The 19,472-nt window shown below is 38.9% G+C and overlaps 1 protein-coding gene across 1 annotated transcript; it reads right to left on the bottom strand.

Moving 5' to 3' along the window:
* Positions 1–7,136: 7,136 nt before the first annotated feature.
* On the bottom strand, positions 7,137–16,015 carry TBX22 (T-box transcription factor 22). Its single transcript, XM_023249247.2, has 8 exons — positions 15,354–16,015; positions 14,575–14,767; positions 13,744–13,845; positions 12,169–12,343; positions 11,115–11,279; positions 10,680–10,744; positions 10,224–10,309; positions 7,137–7,993 (listed from the first exon to the last, which is right to left on the bottom strand). The coding sequence occupies exons 1-8, from the start codon at positions 15,526–15,528 to the stop codon at positions 7,386–7,388; spliced, it is 1,569 nt and encodes a 522-aa protein (XP_023105015.1). The 5' UTR covers positions 15,529–16,015; the 3' UTR covers positions 7,137–7,385.
* Positions 16,016–19,472: the final 3,457 nt, after the last annotated feature.

The raw sequence follows: 19,472 nt of genomic DNA, 5'->3' as shown, positions 1-19,472 counted from the left end.
CACTCATTCTTTAGTAGGGTATTCTGTAACCTCCATGCTTTTGGAGGTTTTCCAGACTTTTTCCTGTGGTGGATTTCAAGCTTCATGGCATTGTGGTCTGAAAGTATGCATGGCATAATTTTAATTCTTGTGTACTTATGAAGGGCTGTTTTGTGACCCAGTATATGATCTATCTTGGCGAATGTTCCATGTGCACTCGAGAAGAAAGTATATTCTGTTGCTTTGGGATGCAGAGTTCTAAATATATCTGTCAAGTCCATCTGATCCAATGTGTCATTCAGGGCCCTTGTTTCTTTATTGACCAGTGTGTCTAGATGATCTATCCATGTCTCTAAGTGGAGTGTTAAAGTCCCCTGCAATTACCACATTCTTATCAATAAGGTTGCTTATGTTTGTGAGTAATTGTTTTATATATTTGGGGGCTCCTGTTTTCAGCACATAGACATTTATAATTGTTAGCGCTTCCTGATGGATAGGCCCTGTGATTATTATATAATGTCCTTCTTCATCTCTTGTTATAGCCTTTAATTTAAAGTCTAGTTTGTCTGATATAAGTATGGCTACTCCAGCTTTCTTTTGGCTTCCAGTAGCATGATCACTAGTTCTCCATCCCCTCACTCTCAATCTAAAGGTGTCCTCAGATCTAAAATGAGTCTCTTGTAGACAGCAAATCGATGGGTCTTGTTTTTTTTATCCATTCTGATACCCTATGTCTTTTGGTTGGCGCATTTAATCCATTTACATTCAGTGTTATAGAAAGATACGGGTTTAGAGTCATTGTGATGTCTGTATGTTTTATGCTTGTAGCGATGTCTCTGGTACTTTGTCTCACAGGATCCCCCATAGGATCTCTTGTAGGGCTGGTTTAGTGGTGACGAATTCTTTCAGGTTTTGTTTGTTTGGGAGGACCTTTATCTCTCTTTCTATTCTAAATGACAGACTTGCTGGATAAAGGATTCTCAGCTGCATATTTTTTTCTGTTCAATACATTGAAGATCTCTTGCCAATCTTTTCTGGCCTACCAAGTTTCAAAACAGAGATCAGTCACGAGTCTTATAGGTCTCCCTTTATAAGTTAGGGCACGTTTATCCCTTCCTGCTTTCAGAATTTTCTCTTTATCCTTGTATTTTGCCAGTTTGACTATGATATGTTGTGCAGAGGATTGATTCAAGTTACGTCTGAAGGGAGTTCTCTGTGCCTCTTGGATTTCAATGCCTTTTTCCTTCCCCAGTTCAGGGAAGTTCTCAGCTATTATTTTTTTCAACGACACCTTCAGCACCTTCCCCTCTCTCTTACTCCTCTGGGATACCAATAATGCGTATATCATTTCTTTTTAGTGTATCACTTAGTTCTCTAATTTTCCCCTCATACTTCTGGATTTTTTTATCTCTCTTTTTCTCAGCTTCCTCTTTTTCCATAATTTTATCTTCTAGTTCACCTATTCTCTCCTCTGCCTCTTCAATCAGAGCCGTCTTCGTTTCCATTTTGTTTTGCATTTCGTTTAAAGCGTTTTTCTGCTCCTCCTGACTGTTCCTTAGTCCCTTGATCTCTGTAGCAAGAGATTCTCTGCTCTCGTCTATACTGTTTTCAAGCCCAGCGATTAATTTTATGACTACTCTTCTAAATTCACTTTCTGTTATATTGTTTAAATCCTTTTTGATCAGTTCATAGCTGTTGTTATTTCCTGGAGATTCTTCTGAGGGGAATTCTTCCGTTTGGTCATTTTGGATAGTCCCTGGAGTGGTGGGGACCTGCAGGGCACTTCCCCTGTGATGTGGTGTATAACTGGAGCTGGCGGGCGGAGTTGCAGTCAGACCTGACATCTGCCCCGGGCCCACCACTAGGGCCAAAGTCAGACTGGTGTGTGCCTTCTCTTCCCCTCTCCTAGGGGCGGGATTCACTGTGGGGTGGCTTGGCCCGTCCTGGCTACTTGCACACTGCCAGGCTTGTGGATCTGGGGATCTGGCATATTAGCTGGGGTGGGTAGGCAAGGTGCACAGGGGCAGGAGGGGCAGGCTTAGCTCGCTTCTCCTTAGGTGATCCACTTCAGGAGGTGCCTTGTGGCAGCGGGAGGGCGTCAGACCCGCTGCTGGAGAGGTGGCTCCGCAGAAGCACCGAGTTGGGTGTTTATGCGGAGCAAGCCAGTTCCCTGGCAGGAACTGGTTCCCATTGGGATTTTGGCTGGGGGATGGGCGAGGGAGATGTTGCTGGCGAGCGCCTTTGTTCCCAGCCAAACTGAGCTCTGTCGTCCTGGGGCTCAGCAACTCTTCCTCCCTTTGTCCTCCAGGCTTCCTGCTTTCCCAGCAGAGCTGTTAACTTATGACCTCCCAGATGCTAAGCAAGTCCCGCTTGCTGTTGCAACACACTCCGTCCGGCCTCCCTGCTTTTGTGAGCCAGACTCGGGGTCTCTACTTGGCTGGCGGGCCGCCCCTCAGCCCCAGCTCCCTTCCACCAGTCCATTGAGCATGCACCGCCTCTCCACCCTTCCTACCCTCTTCCGTGGGCCTCTCGTCTGCGCTTGGCTCCGGAGACTCCGTTCTGCTAGTTTCTGGTGGTTTTCTGGGTTAGTTAGGCAGGTGTAGGTGGAATCTAAGTGATCAGCAGGATGTCAAAATATCAACATTTTTTGAAAAAAATGAGCATAAAAATGGAATATAGACTGAATATTCAATACAAAAATATTTGATTTGAAGATATTAATTTTATACACTATGAACACATGATTTTATTCCCTTCTTATTCTAGTAAAATTTTGAAATATTTATACCATTTTCTATAGCTAAAATACTACATTATACCTTAATTATCATGTACAAAGTATGTGATCAAAGTCCAAATTAAAAATTCTGTCATGTTTAATAATAACATATATGTATATAATTTGATTAAACAGTTTAATGATACAACTTGTGCTATGATTTCAAGGTTTTTCTACTACATTTAACTTTAAATTTTTAATGCTTTCAGGTACTTAAAAAATAAATCTAGCATGCATGTATCCATTTCAACAAAGTAGAAATATCCTATAACTATGTTCTACACATCTGCTCACTATAATGTGTGTTTACATACTGATGTGAAGTACAAATTTGTAAACATGAACATTTGAAACTTTGAAAGGAAATACTAGTCTTTTTCCTCTCAATATATTATTGAAACAGCATGTTAAAAGTTGCCAGGCACCACACATGTAAATAGTTTTAATATTGAATATGTTTCAAATATTCTATATATCTATTTATTCTGCTTTATGTTGTAATCTAAACCATGTTTATTTGCACACTTTTAATACAAATTATCATTTAATTGCAAACCAAACCTAAGAAGATTAAATGTATATGAAGGCACTTATATCAAAGCAACTGCCACCAATGTCTAAGCTATGCATTTGGTTTGTTTAAACTGCACCAATAAACATGCTAAATTCCAGTGAAATCAACTGACAAACTGTTGCTGTATATCAGAATATTGTTATTTTGGGCTAATTGAAGATTTTTCAGCATGAAGACAACGTATCTCTAAATTGGAGTAAAAACATTGCACTTCCACCCTGTCAATTCAATTCACAAAATACAGTTCATGCAATTAGATATTTCTAAGCATATTTAAATCTGCCTTTCCAGTAAGTATAGATAATTAATAGTATAAGTATGCAATGAGTTGGTGTTCTTTGTGGAATCTCTTTTTCAGAAGAGGAAGAAGAAAGAGAAACACTATAAATTATTTTAAACAAAAGTACACTAAAACTCCACTGGTTTTATAAATTGCAATGTGACATCTGGAATTTATCAAATTGTATATTCATATAAGGAAAAGATTTCTTATTGAGATTTAGTAAGGGGATAACAACTATGTATAACCCTACAGTATACATGGACATATACTTATATTGTCTAAAAGCATCTAAATTTTTCATCATCATGTTAATAGATTTTTATAAAATGTATTTTAAGTATTCACACAAAAAATTTATTTCAATAATGATCTGACTTAGCATTACACTAGTAAAACTTAAAACATACATATTATCTGCTTTATGTACACCATGATTTTCCCCAAAATGCATAGTATAAGTGATTAGGAAATTGAAAGGGAAACCTTCCATAATGTTCAATACATATCCTTATTCTTATTCATCATTGGCACCTTGTCAAGTTGTTAGCATATAGGTCTCTGATTATTCAAAGACTGATTAACTGACTCATTGCTTGCTAATTCCAGTTGTGTATTTCTTTTCATGCCATAGATATGCTTCAACCTCATAACAGAAAAATAAAGTCATATCCATTTCCAGACCACGTGCAGAACCATGCCTAATAGGAGTGAAATATTATAAATATTTACCTTCATAGCTTGGGGAAATATAACTCTTCATTTTTGTAGTACAGTGAATAGGAACAATGATGGTTGAAGACCCTAATATTATGTAATCTGAAGTTACATATTGGACTTCAAAATATAATGTCCACAGGGCTTATCTCACTATTTAATGAAAAGAAATACTTTTGATGTTCTGAGTTATGTTACCAAAAATCATATATTGATCTTTAAAATGAAATTAATAGATAATTTATCCATTTAGACATGTGTTCTGCAACAAGGCTTAAAATTGTAATAAAAAGCCTTGATTTCAGTTTAACTGACTATTCCATAAAACAGAACCTTCCTGACAAGGGAATCTGACTACAGGTCCAGGCTTGACTGAGAGTTGTGCAAAGATAAAGCAACACTTATTTATTTCCTAACTCAATAAACAAATTTCACAAAGTTGATGAAAAGTTTATTTTCTCTAGATTTACCTGGGGTAGGCTGGGTTAGGAATCAGATTTTATACATCTAGTCAGCTAAATTAAGATGCTTTCTTTTAAAATGGGGGAAGAGGTAGATGTATATGTATGATAAAACCAAATGTTAATACCATTTTTAATTATTAGATTTGGGTGTCTATTAAGTAACATTTGACTACTTTCATTTGATAACTATTTCAACCTTGTATAACCAGAGTTGCTTTTGATTTTTGTAGGTATTTATTTATTTATGTTTTAATTTAAATTCAAGTTAGTTAACATACAGTGTAGTATTGCTTTCAGGAGTAGGTTTTTAAAGCAAGCCTAATATTTAGTTGATTCAGTTGAAATTAATAATATTCCATAGCATTTTGTTTTTTATTCCATATCCATAGCCTTGATTTACCAAGTTACATAAGTTTTGCACTATCTTATTAAGGAGTAAGAATTTATTCAGTATAAAATTGTAAGGACACTAAATATTAATTATACATCAGTTGAAGTTGTTAGCAACTTCCTGCAGATAAGTAACTTATTCAGAAAGCAAGGGACGACTTACTGAACTTCTTGAGGTCTCTTCCAAGTCTAATTTTCCATGAAGGCTTTCCCTTGTTTACTTATTCAACTAAAAGTATGAAATGACAATTTATAAACATATATAAAAACATCTTAAAATAGATGTTTAAATTCTAACATTTAAACTTTTGCCCCTTTATATTAATCACCTTTATATAACAAAATTATCTGAGATATAAATCATGTGGAACATATACTTGAGCAGATATAAAATTAGTGCCTTATTTTAAATAATTATTAAAAAGTAACCCAGAGATTTTCTGGATTTTTCATTTAAATACCTTCTGTCATTAATTACCAACTATCTGCCATATAAGCCATCAGAATAAATTTAATTATGCTTTGATATGGCAGTTTCTGCTTTAAAAATTGTAACTTAATTAACTATAACCTGTTTTGGAGTAGATAGAAATAAAGTGTGCTTGCTGCTTTAATACCTGGTCTGATAAACCTGGTTAATACAGATTTCTTGCCCCAAAGTCTTTTATAGCAGGTATCTAATTAGTTTGTATCACAAATAATATTTCATCTTGACTAGAATAGTCAGTTTAAATGTAACCATGTGCTGTTCTATTCCTATATCCAAAAGTGAAGGGGAATATAATTTTAATGCATATATGTGAAGGCACACTTATAAGGTACATTTAAGAGGAAATAACCATTTCAAGAAAAACAAATAATAACGTGTTTTTCCTAATAGATGTTGGAAAAGTTAGAGAAAGTAGTTTAGAAGTTTGATTACTTTGTCAAAAGTCAAGCCATGCCATTGTGATGTGAAGCATCTTGTCTTCATAAATTACAGTGTCATAAAATTTTTAATCTGATTTACTTTAAAGATATGCAAGTTATATGTAGGTTATACTTAAGTTTTTTTCAGGCAAAAGGAAACATTCAGGCAAAAAGGAAACATTCAACTTCATAAACTGAAATAAAATCTCATTTTTGCTCCTTTTTGTCTAGTTAGTCCAATTTACCATGACTGAATCACAGGAGTGGAATTAAATTGTACCAATGTAATGAAATTTTCATATTTACGGACTCAAATGTAGTATCCCCTTTCAAATAGCATTTATTAGTCATTTTGGAGAACTAAAATAATTTGTTTTTTGTAAACTGAGTACAAAACACCAGGCTGGTTAAAGGAATAAGTAAATAAGCTTCACCTGACAATGACCCAAAAAATAAAAGATCAAACTTAGAATATTTTGCTTTTCATTTAATCTTTGTGTTATTTCAGGATTAACTGATGTTTAGGGTGCAATGATTAATATTTGAAAGTTTGGGGGCGCCTGGGTGGCGCAGTCAGTTAAGCGTCCCACTTCAGCCAGGTCACGATCTCGCGGTCCGTGAGTTCGAGCCCCGCGTCGGGCTCTGGGCGGATGGCTTGGAGCCTGGAGCCTGTTTCCGATTCTGTATCTCCCTCTCTCTCTGCCCCTCCCCCGTTCATGCTCTCTCTCTGTCCCAAAAATAAATAAAAACGTTGAAAAAAAATTAAAAAAAAAAAAGTTTGTGTCCTTGTTTGTTCCTTAGAATTGAGATTAGTAGCTCCTTCAACAGCAAAGTTTAAAAGTGTAAGGCAAATGAAAAATGAATTTTTTCTACAATTGATAATTACAATGAATATAATATTCATAGATAAAACTAAAATTGATTGCTTTTACAAGAGTTAAACTCATCTTCTTTTGGTCGTTGTCAATATTGAAGAGACAGTTGAAATGGTAAACTGACATCACTATAAGTAGAGGCTTCACCTGGAGTCAATTTTCACCCATAGTCTATCTCATCAAATAATGTTTATTGACTTACTTTGAGGTCCAAGACCACCATAATCAGAGATTGTTTCAGGTCATATTTGACCTATAACAACTTCTTTTGAACATCTGATAAGGCACTTTAAATGCATAACAGAAACACCTTCTGATAATAAAGTCTTTAAAGCCCAATAGCTCTTGACCTTTCTTTGGATACAAATAAAGAAAATACATGCTTATGTGTAATTGTTTTAGGATTGTGACTATTCCATTAAAGGCAATGATTAATTGTTGGACACCAATAAGCGTGATTGGATTTGCCTTCTCTAAAAGAAACTTGACTATTATCATTCACTTTGAGATGGATGGCAGCATTTACCAGTCTAGATGGCACTGAGTTGTACCTATAAAAACCACAGGAAGGATGGAGAGAGCAACCAATTGCTTCCTGGCCAATGGAGCTTGGTGATAAAATATTTTCAGGTGACTGTAATCCATACAACATTTGATTGGAAGAATTAGATGCCTGTAGACACTGCCCATTCAAGTCTTCAAATGAACCATTTTCTGAATTGGCGATCCCCAGAGAACATAATGTGGAAAGTTCCATCATGAGTGGGGCTAAACACTGAGAACTGTTGCTGCTTGCTAGTCTTTCAGGAGGTGGCAAAACAAGATGCTGCTGTCGCCAAAAGTTATTTGGGCAAATCTTGTAGCAAAGGGGCAGGTTGATATTGTGCAGATACACCTCCGGACAGGGCATTCCAAGGGAGCTTGTAGATAAGTGAAATGTAGGCAGAGAGCAGGGTGGAAAAAGCAATGAGTTCAAAGGAGGAGTCCCTCCACCAGAGGTCACTGGAGATGAGCCACTGCTTCCACCTGTGAATGACAATCCAGTCAATGAACAATGAACTTGATGTTCCTATTGAATGAGTACTAATGATCACAAACATCCCTATTTCATTTTTTGATTAGCTTTTCTGCAAGTTCACTGTTCTTTTTACTTATTTGGGAAAGAATATGGTCATTTCCCTGACCAAAGTTCATACGGTATCTTTACTACTACCATTATTAGTTTTAGCACTACCATTATGTACCATGTATTGAACATTCACTGGTATGCTCAAGAATTGTGCTATGCACTTGGGACATTTATCCAATGTCCAAAAGATGCCCAATTAAATAGTACCCAGAGCTAATTATATCTTACAAATTAAAAAAAAGTTTTCTAAACTTTAAAAAATGTACAAAACTACATATTTAATTAAATGGAACAAATTGGTAGGGATTCCATAGGAAGTTTCAGTCTTGATTTAAAAAAAATTGGAGCACACGAGAATAATCTTTAAAAAGTTTTTTGGGGGGGCGCCTGGGTGGCTCAGTCAGTTGAGCATCCGGCTTTGGCTCAGGTCATTATTAAAAATTAAATTATTTTTAATGTTTATTTTTGAGAGAGACAGATAGTGAGCGGGGGAGGGGCAGAGAGAGAGGGAAACAGAATCCGAAGCAGGCTCCAGGCTCTGAGCTGTCAGCATAGAGCTCCACATGGGGCTGGAACCCATTTACCGTGAGATCATGACCTGAGCCGAATTTGGATGCTTAACTGACCGAGCCACCCAGGTGCCCCAAAAATAATCTTATAAACAAAAATAACATATTTAAGTGCATTTTTTTCTCATATGAAAGTCATGGATTAGGAGACTTCTATGATACACTATGTCAAAATTGAAGTCAATTTTTTAGGTTAAAAATAACAAAATAAAAATGAAAGTGTTCACATTAATGTTGTCAGGTGATCTTTTCGTTTTCCTAGCATCTACCAAAGTTAAGGATTATTATAAGGTCCAGGAAAATCTAGACTTTCCACCTTATTTTCATGTTTGAATTTTTTAAATTTCGTTATTGACTGGACTTAATCAATTATTTTTGTGTTTTTTTTCTGTTTTTTGGTGTTACTGTTGTTTTTCTTACCTATTTTGTGTATGTAGACATAGACTAATTCTTTATTAACAGGGTGGCAAATATCTTTTATAATTAAACATTAAAAAGCTATTTAAAAATAGTAGCACTTTTCTTTGCAAACTGAAAGTGATCTGGACATTTAAATAATTAAGAAAACTGTATATTTTAAATTACCAATTAATGATCATCTTTAGCTTTTTCTCTTTATTAGTGCACTTTGTGTTGACCTGGATATTTTAAGAGCATGCTGCCTACATGTGATTAAAGTGATACTACCAAATAAATGTTTGCACTTTTCTACAGAACTTTGTAAACCAAATTATACAGTCAATCCGGTGAAATACTTTACCAAGTGATTCAAACTGATCTGTTTTCAATGTTATGGTATCATGTAAAATTCAACCTAACTATAATCTTGATGATTTTCTCCATGATTATAACCTTGAATTAATGTTCAAAGACAATTTTAATGGAGTAAAGACAACAGCAGTAAAATAATTCTATGTTGTTTGCAAATACTTTTATTTATTATTAAACACCAGAGAAATGATGGTATACATTCTTCCACCAGAAAGCTTGCACTAATTATTGTTATTATTTAGTTATGTAATGCACTACATAAGAACAAATACCTTGTAAATCTTTTTAATGCTTGTGACAATTAAACTAATTGTGATAGTTTTAGTATTGTTTTCAACATTTAGTTTCCCTATGTAAAATTTAAAAAATTAGAACTAAGTGATGGTAAAATTTAATGCATGTCATTTTAACATGTGCTGAAAGTTTATGAGAAACATTTCAGTATCGAATATAATTGCAAATAAGGCCACAAATGCACCACAGGTGATTCTAAAGAATGTGAGATAGTGCGATGCTGAAGAATCCAAGTGAGATATGGAGATCTCAGGATGTATAACTCAAGAGGGCTGAAGTCAAGAAATCCACCATTATCATGGCTCTACTCTTTTCCTTCATGCCCATTCCCCCTTTTCCCCTATTATCTCTTCATCAAGATAAAGATAAACCCAATTCCCTGTAAACATGCATTTCTGGCATGCACTTCTCCCCTTGTGAAGTATTTGCAACAGAAGTTCTGATTGTTGATACTTCATTAACATTTAAAGGTAAACATTAAAACTTTCCTTACTTTGTGTATCTGCACCAAAAGTTTTAAAATCCAGAGTGAGAGAAGGCCTCCATGGGTAGATTTCTAAAGGCCCATCCAATACACCCCTGAAAAATAGATGTAACTATCAGAAACTCCAGAATTCAATTCTTGAAAATAATGATTTATGTAAACTTTTAAGTTATTTTATTATAGTTTTTAGGGGTCAATATCTGAAATATTTTTTATAGCTAGACTGCTGAATAAAATCACAGTAATTATTCCCTGAATAAAAATGCCAGGAATCTAGAGTAAGCAATATCTTAAAAACGGGTTGAGGAGGAAAAAGGAGGAGCACGATTTTACAGACAAAACACTAGGTTATTTTCCTACCACCTACGAGTTACAAAATTTTGGGCCTCTGAGCCACAGTTTCCTTATCAGTAATAATTGTGAAAAGGGCAATATAAATATTAGATATGTTGTTATGTTGCTTACCTGTTTCTTCCAGGATCTCTAAATCCTTTAGCAAAAGGATTCCTGTCGATTTTCAGTTTGGTAATCTATGGATTCAAAAAAAGAGAAAAAGGTAAAGTCAATGCTTTCAGTTATAACACTGTTCACCCTTGCTTGTAATGGTTACAACAACCACAAAACACTTCAATGTGTAATGTAGTATATTCAATTAGTATAAACATATTGCTTAGTTGAATTTGGAATGGTTGCCTCCTTTCTCCCATGGCACTCTTTGTTCTGCTTTCCTTTCTAATACAAGATCCACACAATTTACAATCAATCTTGCCTAAATGGCAATGCAATAAGACTATGATTTTTTTTAATTGTGGAAAATTCAATCCATATGGTGCAGCTTGCCTCTTTCCAGAAAGTCCCTCTGGAGCCATCCCTGCTTTCCTGAGTCCTAGTTGTCCTTACCTGCTGGTTTTGGTAAGCAGTCACTGTGGTGAACTCAGTTTCTTTAAAGAGGAACGTTTTAACCCCTTCAATGGGCAGGGACTGAATCCGGGACAAGTCAACTTTGCTGTCCTGTTCCATCACATGCACACGGGGCTTGTACTTGTGCATGGACTGCAGAATGATCTGGAGGAGAAATCATGAAATGTTGCCTAGAAATTGGCTTCCCCTCTGCAACACTGGTTTCTTTTCATTGGCACTCCCAACATGCCCACATGCAAAAGTGAGGTTAAACCAGAAAGGCTAGGTTAGCCACACACAAGGACTTTTCTGTGCCATTTGATTCTAGACAGACAACTCAAGGCTAAGAGGTTTCCAGATTTCAGCACCACAGCAGCATCTGGAAGCTGTAATTCCATTTCCAGATGAGGCCTTTTCTTCTAAATGTGGGTGACCATGTGATATCCCCGAATGTCACTAGGATCTGACTGCCTGCTATACATTCCCTGGACTTATGGTAACTGAAGGGCAGCCACCTGACATACCCCACCTCCTAATTTCTGGGGACCTCCTTCTCTTTATTTTGTGGCTAGCACAGGGGCAGGCCAGGCAGGGCAGGGGCAGGATACATCTGGAAAAAAGGTTCAAGATCTAGGTAACCTGAAAATAACCTCTTTCATAAGGGCAAGTTGTGGAGGAGATTCCTGTCATACCATGCCATACAGAAGGTGTGCCCATCTAGGAGAAGGCAATCAGAGCTCACAGTGATTGCCCTAGAGGCTGAGATGCTAGAGAGTTTCACGAAGTGCATTCCCTTCAACACTCCCAAACCAGATATTATGGCTTAAAACAATCTCATTTGGTCTTCAAACTCCCCTCACTCAACGTTCCCAACCCCCAGCACTCTCAGATGCTAAACAAATGTCACAAGAGTTACTCTGGTCACAATCCCAGGGCTTAAACAGTTCCTTAAGACCACCTGGTAGAAGTCTCCTAGGCCTCTCCAGAGGGAACTGAAAGCTGACGAGTTGGCATATCCCTCCCCTCCCACAACAAAGGATTGCTGAACACTTACATGACCTTTGTCATCCATCTCATTGTTGGTGAGTTTCAATCTATCAAAGCTGATGATCTGCCGCATCCAGGTCTCTCCAGAGCAGGGTGAGTCCGGGTGAACATAGAACCTGGGAGTAATGCAAGAGTGGTCTGTATTCCCAGCTACCATCCACTGTGAGCTGTGGTACACATACCTGAAAAGGCAGAGAGCATGTGGCTTTAGGTGAAGTGGGCCAAAGCCAGCTGTGTGGGAGGAAGGCTGCTGGATCCAGTCCTACGGGCATTAGCCAAGGTTTGCCTCCTAATCCCAAAGGCAACTAGTAGAAGATCCAACTTAATTTCCAAAAGGCGTTCAGGGACAAAAAGCAAACGGTATATAAGTATATGTCAATAAAATGCAATGAAGTTCCAGGGAGAGTATAACGTCATGGGATTTCAGAGTCTGGTTTGTATTTCCTCACACAAACAGCAACACAAATTGATCTAATCCATTTTACTGCACAGAGACAGCCAAAAAATCCTCATGTCTCCAGAAGGAAGTGTAGAGAGAAAGCAAAAGTCTGAGGAGGGTGTCTGTCCAATCCACCTCCACCAGTCGCCCTCAAAGCCCTTTCACCAACAAAGCTTCACATCAAAATACGCCCTGGAACTCTAGCCCATGAGGCCTCAGGGCTGATTTTCACCCTGTTTCCAATCTCAGCCACTCAATTGTGCACTGCATTCCCAAGCCAGCTCAAATGTGAATCAACTTGTTCACAACAATCACAACACAATCAGCAAGAATCAACTTGTTCTATTTCTAAGCTGCTGTTCCAGCAGGCTCTTGAACTGCCTTTCTCTTTGCCCCTCAAATCCAGCACTGGGCATGATATGGGTTCTCTCTTAGAAAGACTAGACATCCACTTCAGTGGAACACTCACAGCCCGAGTAAGGGTGCTTCTGTACAACCCCTATAGCCTCTAAGTCAAAGCGGTGGCAGAACTGTGCCTCTGGGATGCTAGCACTGAAGGGCCTCTTGGCTTTAGATCAGTTCAACCACCATTAGTCTGCTATGAGTAGAGAACCTATTTAAAAAAAAAGTTATTTGTAATTTCTAGGGCCTGACCACTACTTCAGGAGAGAGGCTGAGGAAGGAAAAATAGACCCAAACATGGTAACTGCTAGATTAGCATTAGATGGTAAATCAGGACATTGTTCCAGGACCCTGATGCCAAAATAGCACAGCCCAGAGCCCAGTGCAGCTCCAGAAGCACAGGCATTTCTCTCTAAATTCCATCAAACAACTTCCTTCCTAGCTGCCTGAGTCCACACCCTCTGCAATTGGCACAGCCAAGGCCAGAGCAGTGGATAAGCAAAGGGTTTGGGGTACACTGAAGCACCAACTGGCACCTGCTCCAGGACTGAGAGGAAAGAGTCAAGACTGTTTTTCTCAGTTTGAACCTCCATTTGAGTGAGAATATTCAACTCCCAAAGCCCACAGGACAGCAATCCCACCCCCCATGGTAGACCTTTCAAAATAGCATTCTCAGGTTCCATAGATCTGAATCCCCATTCCCAGCCTGGGCCTGAGGTAGTCTCCTTTGGGCCTGGTTACCTATAACGTTTGGAATCTACTGGCACCACGTCGATGGCCACATAGTACTGCTTCCCTGGGTCCAACCCTTTCACTTTGACTCGAACAGAGGGGAACATCCGCCTGTGGGAAAGAAAATAGCCACTGACCTTGTGTTTTTAGAGAGATTTGGAGTGGGATGGGGTTGGGAACAAATGAAAAGTGAAGAAATTCACAACTTCCCCATTCTAGGATGGATTCAAGGAATGCTATTTGCTACATAGGAAAGATTTTTGGTTGTATGCTTGATTGAACAGGTTCTGGATTTCTGAGTAGAGAAGAATATTCTTACCACAAAGCTTTGCCCACCCCACTCCCCACCACCACCGTTAATAAAAAGCTATATAAGAGAAAGTAGAGAAAAAACTGTACCTGGCCCCTGAGTTTTCAGCAGTACTTTCTGTGAGGCAGATTTGGGAAAGACTGAAATTAGGAAGATTCACACAAAAAAGTTACCCAGCTGATGTGAAGCTGCCCCAAAGCAAAAGGTGAAAGCAAAAAAAGGCCAACCTCAAATTGCTCCAGGCTAGCTAGGGATGGTCTGCTGGGGATCTGCTAGATGAGATTTTGTCCACTGATAACTGTGAGACTTTAAGGAAAATTTCTTGAAGTCACTGTGTACAGAAAAGAAAAGCTGAGCCACTAACATGGGCAGGCAGTCCTAGGGCGATTTATTGAGAGGCAGGGACTTTCTCATTCCTGTCAGGGTGAGGATGGATATAGAGCATAAAACTGGAGGCACCACATATTATGAGAGTGGTACATTAAGCGCCTACTGTGTGCATCCCTTGAACAGTTTGGGCAGAGCCGAACCTGCCAGCCTTGGTAATGATCATCTCAGTCCCAATGTCATGGAATCTCTTCCACAGTTCGGATCCTTGAAGCTCTACTTGGATAGCACCTTTCTCTTCCAGATTTCTGCCTCTGTTGTGGTCACTGTCGTCACTGTCGCTGCCGCTACAGGCTGAGAAAGCAGTTGCTGAAGGCTCTGCCTTGGGTCGTTTTTCTGCTGGACAGAGAGACGACCAGAGTTTGAGAGAGGTTCACAGTTCCCGCGTCCCCTTCTCGCTGATGCCGGTCTTGGAGCAGACCGATTTGGTCTCTTCCCTGGGAACCTTGGAGGCAGATCCTTAAATTCCCCACAACACCTACTGTGACCCCATAATGGGGAGAAGGGGGCCCAGATCTCGTCCTGGGAAAGGCACTATCCTTCTCAAATTTGTCCCCTAGGCTGAATCCCCTCCGAAACAGGATGCGTACCTGCTTCCTACGGAGAGAAACAGCTAACATCTGGCTCTCAGGGCTTTGGGGAGGTTGAAGTCTAACTTCTCTACAAACATAGGGACGCCACCACCCTTCACCGCAAATGAACCACAGCAATACGGACTGAATTTGGAGGCTCTGAAGCTTCCCCTGAAGCCAAGTGACCAACATGTCCCCGCGGCCCAAAACGTGGCCATTTAGCTGGACCACAGAGTCCTAGTGTAAGGCTAGCAGCCCTCTCTCAGCTTCGCCGGTCGCGCTGAAACTTGCGGGTCCAGCATGCTCGGGTAGCGGGCTCAGGGCGTTGGGGCTGCGGTAGGAATACTTACCGGGCTGCTGGCTCTTCTTCCCTGCTGTCCAGTTCCTTCTCTCCTCCTCCTCTCCCTCCTCTTTCTTCAGCAACTCAGGCTGTGTCTCCTCTCTTGGATCTTGCAGTTTCCTTTTCCTGGGTCTCTCCACCAAGGCTTCCACGGAGAAGGCAAGAGCCCGAGAGCTCAGAGCCATCCCCGGAGGGGGTGAAGGGAATATGCAATGCAAAGTTTCAACCTAAAGTAGGTTAGGGAGGGAGAGGGAGAGAGGGCGCAGAGGACAGGGCAAGGAGAGAAAGCAGGAAAACTCCCAAATTGGAAAAAACAATTTCTGGATCTATATTCAGAGGGGGAAAAAAAGTGTGTGCATATGTGTGTAATTTTTATATATACATATATTTTTTCTTTGAATAGACAGAATAAATTGAGAGGAAAATCAAACTGGAGCCAGAATCCCCTGGAGTCTAGTCCCTCTTCCCTTTGTGGTTTCCTCCCTCCCAGTGGACATGTGCACACCATCAGCCCTCAAATCGCTGATTTCAGGACCTGGCAGAGCACAGAGATTGGCAAACGCCAGCCTTTTAGGGAGCCGACCTGCCGCCAATAGCTGCTCAGGCTGCTTGGATTGGGAGATACTGTTGCATCTTACTGAGTGAATACCAGGCCAGTCACAGCGTCCACTGTTTGTTCTGTAAACTGTTGGAAGCAAAAAAAACACCATCAGTGACACTTCAGAGTCTGACAGGAGTAGAGAGGTAGGAATGGGAGGGTAGAGGTGGAGGGATGGTTGGGGGTTGGCTGGAAAGGGGCTCCGGAAGAGGGATACACAAATTTACTGTTTTACACTGAATTGTGAAACTCAAAGGTATGTGAAATAATTGCTCATGTAGAGGGAATTTTTCCAACAAAAGTGCAAATATTATTTAACCAGATTCAGAGAAGTATATCTGGGTCTTTCGCCTTGCAACGAATGTTCTGGGGAAAAGTAGAGGAGTACAAGTTTTCTGGACAAGTTTGTTCTAGAGTCTAGGTCTCAAACTGAGAAGATCGTGCGCTAGTCTATCCTATCTATCCAGGTGGGAAGGGAAGGGCCATTGCCATCAGGAGACTCCCAGATGCGTCCTGTCAATGATTACAATAAACATGGGCCTTTAAACCCTGCTTTTACTGGAGCCCAATATTCCTATACACAGCTTCTTCTTACTTGCATGACTTAATCATCAAACACAACCTAAGGACTCCAGGGCCACCAGCAGAGCACCAACCTGAACTTTGCTCCCAACAATGCCACACCTCAAAATATTGGGCTCAAATAATTAATTTGTGCCTCCTGGACTCTATTCCCAGGCTGGGTTTTACTTTTTCTTAAAATGAGCAAAGACACTTTCTTTTCATGTCAGGAAAAGAGTTGCCTACCACTTCCAAGGAGCATGTTTATAATGCAGATATGAGATATCTGCCTGTATGCATCTACTTTTCATCAGAAATAAGAAATTAGGCACTCCTGGGCTCTTTTACAGACTACATCCTAACTAATGATATTTGTATATTTTTCAAACAATGTTTACCATTCTCCTCTGAAGTGTTTGTTCAAAGAACAAACTGTTTTCTGTTAAAAATAGGATGGAACTTGAATGAACTGATGGTATCTCAGTACTGGAGTTTGACAGTAAACGATTTTTTGTGGCCTGTTAATTTCACCTCCTTCCACACAAGTGTGAGGTAATAATGGTGGCAGTGTTTGAATGGGGGGAGGGGCACATCCAGCTAATCCATGGCAAGGCAATTTTCAGGGCATCAGGCAATTGGGTATAACTTTAAACATCTGATGATCTCATAGCATGGCAAAGGGTTAATTACAGCCTGAATAATGCTGAAGGGTTTGGTTCAATAACCAATTATACACTACTTACCATGCAGGGCTGGGAAAGACACTATCCTTAACCTGCAGGGGAAGAATGAAGTGCAAAGTGCAAGGAGCACTTGGGCTGAAAAACAGCCAGGTCTGTATATGATCTTGGCCACATCTTCATGAACATTTTTTTTTTCTGCAGCCATTAAAGGGGGGATGATATTAATGCATTTGCCCATCCCTTCTTATTTGGAAGAGATATTTTTTTATCCATTGTATGTTCTTAGCTAAAATACACAGCTCAGAAACAGAAAAGTCCAAAGTTCATTTGTTAAATTTAGAGTGTTAATCACAATGTACCACTTGCATTAGTGTCTCCTAATATGGGCATTTTCTTTCTTTTGAATGATTGCTCATTTTATTACTGAAAGGCGGCAAATCACCTTGTGTAGCAAAGGAAGGTTTTGCTTAGTAGTTTTTTTTTTTTAAACCCGGTTTCTGGAAAAATAAGGGAAAAGATGGTTGTTGCAATATCCGTTCTAGTGTTTCAGACTATCTACTATATGATGTGATATTTTAAGTCAAATAAATAGCACATTTTGGGATATAAGTTCCTTTCCTGTATAAACTTATTCCTTAATATTTTTTACACACATATAACTTAGTCATCCAGGACTTTTTATTTTGTAATCTGAACTTTTTCCATTCCCTTTAAGTATCTATTTGATGAAATAACTGGGAGAAAGGAAGCTCTGCCCTCCCTCAAGTGTACTGGACTAAGGTGTAGTTAATTCCTATTAACTTTTATCTGAGAGAAAAATTATTGCAAGCCACAGAACCAACTTTGCAAGCTGTTCATCTGCTGAAGCACTGGGCTATCAGATACTGGGGGCATCAGGGAGATACATTTATGGCAGTAATTCATTTTCCATAGCTGGAAAGAGTAGTCTCTTTGTTTTAGCCAGGAACACCCATAAACTTTTATAAGAGGTTTTTCAACCCATGTGGAACATGCAGAGAGGGAGGCCCTGGGACTCACAGGTGCCCAATTAGAAAGAAGAATGATTTTTTAAGAAGTTTGACAATTGGGGGCACCTAAGTGGCTCAGTCTGTTAAGCGTCCAACTCTCAGTTTCAACTCAGGTCATTATCTCACAGTTCCAGAGATAGAGCCCCATGTTGGGTTTTTGTTCTGCACTGACAGAGAAGAGCCTGCTTGGGATTCTCTCTCTCTTCCTCACTCTCTGCCCCTCCCCTACTTTAGCTCTCTCTCTCTCTCTGTCTCTCTTTCAATCAAAATAAACAAATAAAACCTTTAAAATAATTTAAAATGTTTAAAGTTTGACAGTTGGAAAATACAGTAAAATGTTGATTTTGGATTATCAAAAAAAAAAAAAAAGCTGCAACTGGAAACACACAGAATTTATCACTTGAAGGAAAAATGAATTTGTGGTTGGCACAAAGCAAATCTATGACAGATAGATGATAGATAGATACAGAAGACATAGATGTGCCTTAAGGGATACATGGTTTATTAGAGCTCTTATTCAGTATGAAATCTGAACCTGATTTAAGGAAATAGAAATCAATTGCAATTATTTAATAAAAATTCCAATATTTAAAAAATTAGTATAAATAGGCATGTGAGCTACATGATCAAAATATGGTCAGCCCTCAAAACATTGCTTTTGGTGAACTGTATATACATTAAAGTAAATATTTAAAATTTAGCTAATGTGTCTGAAAATATTACATTTCTCAGAAATATTAAGGGCAAAGATTCATGGCCTCTCTAGCTTTATATATAAGAAATATGAGTTATTTGAAGAAAAACTTATGTATAAAAGGAACTAAGTCAGCTTGGAGGGAAAAAATTGCCCTGTGTTTTACAGTACTTACTAAGGGGATGATGTCAAACTCATATGGAGGGATTTCAAATGCTACTTTTAATGTATAAGAGAAAGAATGAAATAAATGAAATAAATATTTCAGCTATATATCTATATTAAGTATAAATAAAATAAAATGTTTGAGATTGATTGGATACCCAGTGCATACTTTGGCAAAAGAACAAGCAACTTAATGACAGAAATTGTTTCCTTCAATTAGAGGCACCTGGGAGGCTTAGTCAGTTAAGCCTCAGACTCTTGATTTTGGCTCAGGTCATGATCTCATGGTTCGTGGTTTTAAGTGCCGTGTTGGACTCCATGCTGGCAATGTGGAGCCTGCTTAAGATTTTCTCTCTCGTCCCTCCCCAGCTCACAATCACTCTCTCTCTCTCAAAATAAA

The sequence above is a fragment of the Felis catus genome, chromosome X (genome assembly GCF_018350175.1).
Source record: "Felis catus isolate Fca126 chromosome X, F.catus_Fca126_mat1.0, whole genome shotgun sequence".
Lineage (NCBI taxonomy): Eukaryota > Metazoa > Chordata > Mammalia > Carnivora > Felidae > Felis > Felis catus.
Note: the sequence above shows the minus strand (reverse complement) of the source record. Positions and strands in the feature narration are given on the sequence as shown.